Genomic DNA, 12110 nt, shown 5'->3' with positions numbered 1-12110 from the left:
GGTTTATAATTTTTAAAAAAAATTTCATTAAAATCGGATAATAAATAAAAAAGTTAAAGATGGCGGCCGTAACGGAAATTGCAACGGTGACGTTATCATCCAATATGGCGGAAAACACATCGCCGGAATGTTCGAGAACACACAATTACGTCATCCAAAATGGTGTATCCAAGATGGCGGATCCAAGATGGCCACCGGGGTCAAGGTCAAAGGTCAAGGTCACAACCTTCCAAGATGGCCGCCGTGACGTCACAATCCAAGATGGCGGACACCGGCTCCGGCTCCACGCGCCAGCGCCAGGCGCCGGACATACATTCCTATACTACTAACACTATATTTCGTGTAAAATAAATTAATATTATTTGTTTGTGTAATTGCTATAGCAAAGTCTTGGCCCGTCAATTGGCTTGGGTTTTTTCATATAAGATAAGCCTATGGCCCTTTGTTTTAACTTCATATAAAAATTAAAATCATAAACACAATACCAATAAAGTATGAACGTATGTATGCATATATATAATTAATGATTCTCCTCTAAGCCGTGAAATATTTTTCAGTTACAAAAACTGTGTTACCAAATGCCGATAAGAATAAAAAAACCATTCGGTGTAAACCAGACACCCTGGTTGTTGTAATCTTCCATTACTCTTATGTAAACGCAAATAAACAAATGTTGTATAGAGTCACGTCAAGTAGCGTGCTTGTTCGCGATGTGCAACGGTGTTTAGCCTCGCGCGGGATACTGTTTATTAAAACGACAACCGATCTGTTCCCTACTGGAATTCAGTTTGGAAACCTTCTGCGATATGGCCCATGAGTTAGTGTTACGGTTGTATCGCAACAAGGCAGTGCTTATTCACTACCTTACCCGAATGTCTTGGAATACCGTCTTTGTGACTTAAAATAAACATGTAGCTGATACATTATATAACATTCATTACAACATATATTCCTGCAGACATTCTATGCATGCCTGTATACTCAAACACAGGTCACTTAAATACATACACATCTCCGTAAAAATAAAATAATCATGCATTTCAATTTACTATGTAATGTAATAATATTATATATTTTTATAGCTTCTTCAGATCATGGTTGTCTTAATAATATTACAGCGAGCTGGGCTATTGCAGTTAAGTTATTTGTTAAAACACAATGCCTTCGTTTATTAGTATATGAATTCTTGAATTTTTAAAATTGTTTCCACGATTGCCATCTAAAATAATTTTCTAATCTCGTTGCAAGAGTTTTAACATAAAAGAAAAGAGTTCGCACATGAGCGAAATTGTTTTCTTTACAAATACGTCTTTGTTTCATTTTACCAATTATATAAATTGACAAAAATCCTATTTGCAAATTGTTTAATGGGATAATCTTATCAAATTAGTGTATTGTCATGGGTCCTCGATAAATCTACAAAGTTTGAATGAAATCTGGCAGTTTTTAGTGGGTCAAAATCGCACCCAAAGGAGTCGGTTACAAACATACAAACAAACATACAGGTGAAGTTAATATAAAGCGTGTAATAAATTGACTACGTTATTAAAGTGATAGAATAAGTCAATAACTATCATATTACATTTATTTGTTGATAAGTATTTGTATTAACTTTAAATTATGTAGTTAGTTTTCCTTAATCTGGCTTTTTTAGTCTTCACTATAGCAATTTTTTTTTAAATTTACATACTGAATACATGCTCTCAAATGATATCCTGCCTCATCTGCAATGTGACGTCAAGTGTTCGATCCCTCATTTATTACTTAAAAGTTCATTAGTGATTCCATTTTCCCATTCCAAATAGAATTTAGTCAAATTAAAAATAAAAGCTGAAATCGTTCTTTATGAGAAGGAAAGTTTACTTAATTTTTTATATAGTTATATTCATAATTGTTAAACTTGGTAATTTGGGGTGTTCCTGTTGACAAGTTCTAACAAATAAGTTGAATTTAATTTTATGGAGTCATATCACAGAAGAAAAGGTGTAATATTATTATATTATTTGCGATAATTTAACTTAAATGTGTTAAATTGAATAAACGACTCATATCTGCAGCAATCCCTAAACTAAATCTTCGGAACTTTGAAACTTGGCCATGAAGGTCGCGTGCAACGCTCGTCGCGCCGGCTTGCTGCGACCGGAGCACCGCCGCAGGACGGCACACACGCCGACGCTTAGGATATTCCAGCAATTCAAATAATTGTGCTAGAATCTTTATGTTTATACCGCCTTAAAGCTGAATGAGTAAGAAAAAACCTTTATGAAGAAGATTTTCACATTGGACCCTTGATTTGTATGTTAATCGTGTTTTTAATTCCTTTGTTATGATTGAAAAACACTTTTTATTACTTCATCGATTAATATCGTACTTTTAATATTAACATTTAGAAATTTTTTTAACATAAGTGTTTGAAATGGTGTTTCTAGATTATTTTGATGCGTTTACGGTGAATCTTGTTAATAACTGCGTAAATGCGAATCATTTTAATGGACTGCTGTAAGTCGCAGCCATCTAGGAATAAAATGCACGTTTTCGGTGATACTCACAGGGTCTACAGCGGTAAACTTTCGGTATGTTATTAAGTATAGTTGACTCTATCAATGTGCAAAAATTCAGCTTTGGACAAATTTTTCACAGGTTTGTGCCTCTTTAGGTCTTTGTTTCTTGGACTGATAGCCAACATTTTACAATGGATATTTATAAGTAAACATTATTTTTACGGTGTTTTCCGTTGGATCTACAACACTAACCAAGGTTTATTTATTGCGCATTGTAAGTTTACCTCAAAAAATACATCTTAATGGCCTGTATTCGAGACATTCTTGTATTAAAAATTTTCAAATGTAGGGTTCTTCTGAATGCCATTTCATAAAATGGGTTTAAAATATATTTTCTAGCAATTTTTTTTACGGTGAAAATCAATTTGATCTTAGAATTAACCTTTCCTCGAAACTTTGTTTAGTCGGTTACTTAAGAATAAATGTTATTATAAATCGCTGATCCAAACATACTATTAATCGAGCTATCTATAATAACATTGGAATTTGATAGAAACATTAATCACATCGCCAATTTCACTAACTACATTTGAGTAAAATGTGACAAACGTGAAATGCCAGGGAAAATAATATAGAAGCCGAACAAAATTATTCGCTGTGACAAAGAAACGAGGCACTTCGCGCCGTAATTATGTGGTTTTCCGGTAATAAAAATAATTAACTCTAGCATTACAAAGTTGAATTTTTTACCACGAGTGCTACTTGAAAACATAAATATGCCAGAAAAAATATTTCCTTTTAGTAAATAACGTGTTAACCATTTAAAATATATATATTATTATTATTTATTGCATAACTAACTAATGCGAGAGTTGGAATTAACTTTTTTATTAACTCTAATAATGTAATTGGGTTATTAACACGCTTTTATGAGTTTCACTTTTAATTAACAAAGAATGTAATAAAAAACTGGAAGTCTATTTTAACCTACTTATAATTGTCATATCGAAATGAATCATTGTATGCAGCCTATATATGTAGTTCGAAAGACAAAACTGTAATTTGGTATTTCGGAGCAGATCTTATGATGGAGAAAAAATTAAAAATAAATTATATAGTTTAATAAAAATAACTATAAACACGCTTTTATCACGCACTATAAAGTATAAAATAATGAAATTGAATTAAATTCATACAAAACTTCGGTAATTATAAGTAAGCTTGTCACTTATTTTTTTTTATCCAATGGTTAATTCAAAAAAGCATGGAACGCTTTATTTAAACTAATGTAAAGTACACACAATCAAAGCAGCAAATTCGGCTAATAGCATTACTGTGCCTTCAGCATTATGAACGTGATTTAAATGTTGAATTAAGTGTTAAACATTTTCACATGTAAATTAAAAATTAATTTTATTTATTAATTTAGGTAATGAAAAAAAAAAAACATTTTTTGAAGAAGCTAGTGTCATGTCTGTAAACGCTTTTCACGCCTGTAACAATTTATTCATTTCTTTATAGTTAAAAAAATATTGCTCTTTTGTAGTTTATACTTTTTTTTAGACTGTGTAGATATTATATTTACACTCTACACTTGAATTAGTTAAAACTGCTCCACATCAGTGAAACTTACTGATGATTTGTTTAACCTTTTCCACTTGAATCAGTCAAATGTTACTAATTATTTCAGTAAATTATATTCACTATTTTAACTTTTGTTAATATTTTTTACAGTGAATTACACCGACCATAAACAAAATTTTCATCGCAGTCCACTGATTTTCCAGTAGGTAGTAAGTCGTCAACTAATTTATCAGTAAATTTAATTTTACTGATTAAAACTACTGATTCAGGTTTTGAGAGTATGTGTTTACACAAGCTTAATATTAAATTAGCTTTCACTGTCTAAATGTTTCGTACGGACAAATTTAAACACTTACTGTCATGTAACTGTGCCTTTATTTGTTTCCAAGAGTGTTTTTCTGCTTAACATTGTGCATTTTTACTAACGGATCACACAAAATTTCTTAATTGTAGTATTGGAGTGCTTACTTGTATTTTTGGTCTATTGTTTGCACTTATTTGATTATTTTAATTTTATTTTTATTAATTAGTTTTGGTAACTCTAGTATTTTTTAGTGTTTTAAAAGATTAATACAATGCAAGTAAAGTGTTAGAGAAACTAAAAGCCTTAACTTCGCCCCTTATAAAGACAATTAAATTATTAAAAATAAAATTACTGGAAGTAGTTGACGATTAATTCACTTCAAGGTGATATGACTCGCAACAACGATTTTATGTTTGTATTATATGCGGCACGAATAATATGGGGGCATATTTACCGTGGAGAAACATCCACCAACAAACTTATTTTCGTGTGATGTCGTTGTACGCTTCTTCTTCTCGGTATTAAAAGTCTACAAGTAAGTGACAGGTTCAGATGTTATTCATTCATTGGACACAACAAGGAGGCTGACACGAACACAATAACCCATTCTAGAAAGAGGGGACAGCTTAGATCCTATTGGCCGCACAGAGGGCGTGGCTTAAAGCAGGTAGTTTTGTCGACTTTTGGACTGTCGAGCTTCTCGTACCCATCCACTTTCAACCTGTTACATTTCCGCTGTGTTTTGCGTACTTATCTCATTGCATTACTGATGCATACTTAAATTTGTATCTCAACACCTCTAAAGAAACACCCCCTTCCTCCCCACCCACCCCCCTTCCCCCCCAAAAACGCAGGCAATGATGATTCCGGTCAGGGAGAAATGTCTCAGGTTCAGCTTTCAGACATTTACATGCGACGCTTTCGGTACTCCTGTTGTTCGGCCGTGCGAAATCAATGGTGTCACCGTGTTAAACAAAATTATTGGAAGTTTTTAAAATGGGGAAAAAGTTTTACAGCTTTCCTCTAAAATGAATGCTTTTCGTATATTTAACACGCTCGGCAATATTTTAAATATTTCCACGTTAAATTCGGTGTCCGAGTTTCGTATTATAAGTTTATTTACAACGTGAGAACACATGAATTTGCTCGTTACCTGGGTTAGATATTTACACATCACTGGCGAGTGTTGGAACAGTAGCTTGCAATTTTTAAATATTTGTTCATTTTATTTTGTTTCAACTTTTATACTGATTATGCATGTATACAGTTGTTATAATGCTCCTGCAACAGGCACGGATGCCTCCAGTGGAGACTGGCACAATGTTTGCAAACATCTGCGTGCCCCAGCCCGAGAGCGTGATGGAGTTTGTAGATGTTCCTGAAAATGGATAGTTGTATGCGAATTTAAGGCGCATCTTTTAAAGTATCAAAAAGTTTAGCACAGCGACAGTAAATTGGTGGACATTGAAGTACTAATTTCCAAAAGTTATCAACAAGTGCATCATTTAACAGCATGTAAAACTTTCCGGTTGCTTTTAAGATTTCTGCTTTGTAATATCTGGTCATTCACCTGCAGGGGCGGATACAGGCTTTTTTTTTTTTTTATCGGGGGTGGAGAGAGGATTTAAAAAAAGGATAAAATTTAAAATTTGAACATATTTGAAAAAAATGAATGAATTCGAAAAAAAAAATAACAATACTATTGACATTAACATCTTGACACATGGTCTTATTTAGTAACCGTGTGTGACGTAGCTCCTCACACAGTAACATTCTGTCTTGCATAACTGCGGGGGGATGTATCCTCCCTATGCACTGCTCTTGTAGCCACCTGATATCGCACAGTGACAGTGCATGAGAAGATGAAGGCGAACAGGCGCTGCTCGAGGCGCGAGTAAGAGCGCGCGGGCTGTGCTAGTGCGAGGCAGCGCCGCAGAGCAGCGCGCGCGGCGGGCGGGCGGGCGGGCGGGCGGGAGGCGTGGCCTCAGTCTGCCGGCGCGCTGGTCCCGGCCGGTCATTAGGAGGGGGCTGCTGCGGCGAGCATGTTCTGGATCCTGAAGCACTCGCGCCTGGGCGCAGCCGCGTCCTTCTTCCACGCCGTCATCAACAACAACAACACCACGGCGGCCGGCAGCACGGCCAGTGCAGGTACACCAGCGCTTGCGAGCTCAGCTGCCTCTGACATCCCAGGACAAATGCTTTCATCAGCGTGCAAATTATAAATAATAAGCATGGCTTCTCAACGCGATGCTTGTAAAGACCAACAATATCTGTATTTTCAAAACTAAAGATGTTGAACTGTTTAGCTTTTGAGTAGTTTAAGAGGATACGGACCACGAAGTTTGCTAAAGTTAGCTGAAGTTTATTTTATGGGTATAATGTTTCATCACTATTACATTTCCTGAAGAAGCTACTGTTTCGCTTTCCACTCTACATCGGACAACTTAAATAAAAATAAAAACTCTCACGGTGAAATGACTATGTCCTAAACGAATATATTTAGTTCGTCGTTTCATACATTTTTATAAGGGCCAACATTTAAGACACTATAAAAAGGGATATATTTATTCCTGTGCTATTCTCTAATTTGTTCAGTCTTAAATAAATTAATTTTGACATTATGAAATAAGACTCACCAAGTAGGATTTACAATATAAGAGTAACAATTCACAACATAATCAAAATAAACAGAACTGAAGATGATTGAAATTTATCTATAGTTAAGTTCCTTATATAATTATTTTAAATTCAAATATCAGACACACTTCTGATTGCAATTTTCTGTCTTGTGAGCAAAGGTAACAGGGAGACAGGGACACCCACATACCCACACACACACACCCACACACACACACACACACACACACACACACACCATCATCTAAGAAATGGTAATTATATCACATCATTACAAATTGTACAAAATAAAAAAAAAACAATATGTATACTCTACTGAAAATTGAACACAATATTGTATGTTGTTCGTGAAATGTTGACCGGTGTTTGGATATAATTGATTTAGCTCTGATTGCTAATTGGTCAGGTGACTAAATGTTGGATGATAGGCTGGTGACGGGTTAGTGTGAACCGAATAGTCTTTATATGCTTCAATAATTCAGGAAGTGTTCGAAAATAGTAATTTTGGAAAAATTCGTCACAATATTAACTGGGCAAGAGTTGTTATGAAAGTAGCCGTGGAACAGCGAGCATGGCAGGTCTCGACTCTCTCAGGCAAGCTTGTAACCGGCTAATGAACGGCAAATGGAAGCTATGACGGCAGCGAGTAGATGCAGCAGTCTACATAGCTCAATAAACAAAGCGTTAATTTTTTTTTTCGCGTCTCAAAGTTGTGCTCAGCAATAATATCACACAGTTTGTTCGTAAACTTGCTGGAAATTTTCATGGACGTGTTTCCCAAAGAAGAAAATTTTACTGGATAATTTAAGTGGAAAACTTGGTGGACGTGGTTTGTAAGGGAGCTTCCATTTCCCCATAAAGTAATATCATCACTGCCACATTTCACTGCTTCAACCTTCACATGTCTATTGATCACGAGGTTCACGAGATGCCTAACCTAATCACTTTTATTAATTAAGTTTTAATTTCATTTATATGAGTTTAGAAGCTAGCCTAACACGTGAAAATCAAAGAAAATAAGGCGTTAAGAGCGATAAACGCACGTGCAACAAGTGTCTCATCAGCTCTATGTGCTGGGTACTGAACTAGTGAGACCCTTAATGGCATGGTGTGTGTGCAGCTGCAGGAATCCATGTGCAGTGACGATACTTACATAGCATGCGTTATTTCAAAACATTTTAACCATTTTAACACTCACAAAAATAATCTTGAGCAAGCATTAAAGAAACTGATACATTTAGTTACATTTTCAAAACCAGTCTTTATCGCGTAATGCGTAGTACTGTCAAGTGCAGACGGATTTCTCGGGCAACGCAGGTGCTTTAATGTCTCTTAAACAGCCATCCCTTTGAAGAGATAGTTATTTCACCGAATTGTTTTGCTGAAAACAGTTTTTGATGGATTAAAATGAAATACGTAGTATTACTACGGGTAATTGTTATAATTTCAAACAAAAATACAATTTTCTTTCTAAACGTACCCTGGACTGGGATTATGTGGTTTATTATTTTTAATAAACCATACTTATTTAGGACTAGCTGCCCGACCCGGCTTCGCACGGCTATACTAATGGAAAAAAATTAAGCCACATCTCCCATTTACAGTAATGGTAAATAAAAACAAATTCAGTGAAAATTTATTACAATGCTGTATAATGTACCGAAGAGAAAATGAATAGAACCGATGGTTTCCAGACTCGTGCACGCAACGTACAACTGATGTACCCGTACTTCGCTACGGCAGTCTACAGGCAGATCACTCTTGCGCCGCTCATTATACATGCCCCTCCTTGTGGGTACGCCACTGCCGCGCGATGCCCGTTGCCATGGAGACGCAGAAGGCATGAACAATGCAAAATCCTGTTCTCATGCAGACAAAGTACCCACTGTTGCCTGGTTTTAACCACCCATGGGATCTAATTTTCGGAAAATGTCATCCTGCGTAACATAAGGTACATTACTGTGAAGTTTCAAGTCTGTAAAATATACATACTTGAAAAAAAGGGCAATTTTTGATATTTAAAGTACCCGCCAAAATTTCAACGGTGATGAGGACTGCACTAACAATGAAATAGTCGTTGCCATAGAGACGAATGAAGCATCAACAAAGCAACAGCCGTTGCCATGGTGATTTCCTACCAAAAATTGGAAATTTTGATATATTACGCCCCCGAAACTCCCCTTGGGATCGGATTTCCGCAGAATCCATTCTTAGTGAGCGTCTACATCACAAAATGAGTAACTATGCTAAATTTAAAGCCAATCGGGTGTATAGTTTCAGAGATCTCGTGATGAGTGAGTCAGTGAGTGGTATTTTATCCCCTTGGGGGTAGAATTAATCAAAATCCTTTCTTAGCGGATGCCTACGTCATTTATAACATCTACCTGGATGCCAAATTTCATTCCGATCCATCCAGTGGTTTGGGCTGTGCGTTGATAGATCACTATGTCAGTTAGTCAGTCACCTTTGAGTTATATATATTTAGAGATTTCACAAAAAATTATTTATTTTTGGTAGTTCATTCATTTTAATAAATATATATATTTTTTAGGCTTAGGAATATTGGGATTACATGAAGATATGAATTTTCCCATTCCCTACATCTTAAACGTATAATAAAGATTCTTAAACCCTTACAAAACAGACATTATAACAATATGTGTCCATTAAAATATAATATAGAAAACAAAAAAAAAAGTTTATTGTGTTTTTAGCGCTATTAATTGGACAATGACTTATTTATAAAATGTGGTGGTGAGTGGTACGCCAAATAGCCGCTGAAGGCGCATGAAGCAGACAGAGCGCTGCCGGTGAAACCAGGAGCTGTCGTGATTGGACGGTCACTGGCAAGCCCGAGGCAGAGTTGCGAGGTTGTATACGGTAATGCCGCGTGTGGAAGTAGCAGCGGTAGTTCTTCCGGCGGCATGCTTCAGGCTGTGGAGCCGCCATCTTGGATAACCTTCACCTTGAAAACCAAAATTGCCAAAAATGACCCGAAATTTGCCAAAAATTCGCCAAAATAACCAAAATTTCCAGTTTTTGGGAAAACATTCCGCCAAAAAATATGAAGTTTTCACCCATATTTTGAGGGGGAAAATTCACGTTTTGAGGGAAAATTTCCCATTTTATTCCTCAAAAATGTCTTAAAAAGAAATGTTCTAAAAGCGGCATAAGAGTTCTAAAAGCAAGCCTCCATATGCCACCTAGGTCATGAACTTGACAATTAGGATTCCATGACCGCCATTTCAAATTGGTGACGACATTGTTGCCATTTTCGTTATGTCCGCCATCTTGAAAATCTGTGAATATTAAGCTAGATTCGGGAAAACTTTAAAATAATTAAAAATGTTTTATTAAAATTTTATTAAAAAATTCTGCCATTTTGGATTTTTATATCACTTCCACCGTCTTGAAAAACCGTAGTTATCAGATTTTTATGGGTAAAATTATAAATTTATAAAAAATAATTAAATTTTAATACATTTTTTAGTAAAAAATACACTTATGTCACGGAGTCCTCAATTCAAACCCGGTTAAAGAAAAAATTAAAATGGCAACAGATCCTTCCTCTACGGAGGTCAAAGACAGACTGACCTCACACCACTAATGCCAAGGTATATATATCGCCAGCTAGTATGAGGTCACGTCTACCATCTTGTTTTCGTCTGATAGAGGTCTCCATCTTGGATCCGACATATTGTTTTCGTCTGCTAGAGGGCGCTAAAACCATGTTAGTTGTTTAATTTTTACCCGCAATAGTGCAGTAATTATTTATTGCCAGGGCACCCGCCATCTTGACATTTGACCACCATCTTGGAAATCTGTATTTATTTAGCTAGAAAATCTGCAAAAATCCCCAAATTCATCAAACATCACTTATTTAAATAATGATGGATTAGATCCATATCCATCCTCGCTTCGATCACTGGACGATAAAAAAAGTTAATTTTAGGTAAAAAATATTTATTCAATAAAATATGAAAATAATCCTAAAAGCAGCTTAGGTTCCTAGTATACTAGTCTCAAGTAAGCCGATGATTACATATTGACCACCATCTTGAAATGTGTTATTTAGCTAGAAATTCGGGAAAATTTCCAAAATTCGTTAGAAGAATTGTTCATTCATTTACTAATGAATTCAATGGATTACTGTGATTTCTTCAATCTTTCGTCAAAGCAAAAATTTAATTTAAATAAAATTATCAAAATATAACATGTTTAAGAAATAAAATAACTAAATTAAAAACAACACATTTATTACATAAATCCTACACTACTACACGAATACTTGTTTAAGGAACAATATAATAAAAATTTAGTTTTGCATTGGCATGAACTGACTAAATCTTAGCTCCAATCGGTTAACTGAAGACAAATACCAGCCAGATAACTTTCCTACGTAGTTTTTTTTCTTCCCGGCAGAGTAACTCGATACTGTGTTTAACAGACTGCTTCAAATCGTTATGATTGTAAATGGGAGTATTCGCTGTCTTGAATGCACACTTCTTCACTCTGTTCTCAAACGGATATGGTTTACCATATATCCAACCACAAGTTATATTTCTAAGGTCCGTTTGTTGCTACTTCATCAGTAAGCTGATTGATAATGTTCTGCTTGATATCGTCAAGAAAAGTACAAATGTCTTTAGACTCACTGAGTGTATTTAGTTAATAGTAGTCTTTCAAAATTCAACGAAAAGTAGATTGCGCCAAGTGGAATCCATAATCATTTACCTGTAATGCACCGAGCACAGGCATGTGTTTAGTGTCATGTCCAGATATAATCGCAATCGGTTGCAGCACATCTGTTTGTGTGCTTGTATGCATACGAGACTTAAACCTAAACTGAGGAGTCTAAATGTGTGCAGGTAGTTCCACAGTAGGCACATGGATTTCGCCTTTTCAGATTTTTGCGTGTCATCTTATACTGTGAATACAAGTAAACCACACATGACACTCATTACTGCGAATCTTCATACGAGAATGATTCTTCGTACATTTACTTCTCTCGTGCCTTCGTGCATCATGGGAAAATGCGAACGACATATCAAAGTAGCCGCAAGGATGTCTAGTCGATGAACACG

The 12110-nt window shown here is 35.6% G+C and overlaps 1 protein-coding gene across 1 annotated transcript in view; it reads left to right on the top strand.

Annotated features, from left to right (window-relative positions):
* The first annotated feature begins 6393 nt into the window (after nucleotides 1–6393).
* Nucleotides 6394–12110, top strand: part of LOC134533644 (dnaJ homolog subfamily C member 21) — a 398541-nt gene continuing 392824 nt past the window's right edge. Inside the window, exon 1 of the mRNA XM_063371171.1 lies at nucleotides 6394–6537. Within this exon, the coding sequence (XP_063227241.1) occupies nucleotides 6432–6537 (106 nt within the window). The 5' untranslated portion in view covers nucleotides 6394–6431. The remainder of the gene's footprint in view (nucleotides 6538–12110) is intronic.

This window comes from Bacillus rossius, chromosome 7 (genome assembly GCF_032445375.1).
Source record: "Bacillus rossius redtenbacheri isolate Brsri chromosome 7, Brsri_v3, whole genome shotgun sequence".
Lineage (NCBI taxonomy): Eukaryota > Metazoa > Arthropoda > Insecta > Phasmatodea > Bacillidae > Bacillus > Bacillus rossius.
The sequence above is the reverse complement of the archived record's forward strand: the minus strand, read 5'-3'. Positions and strand labels throughout refer to the sequence as shown.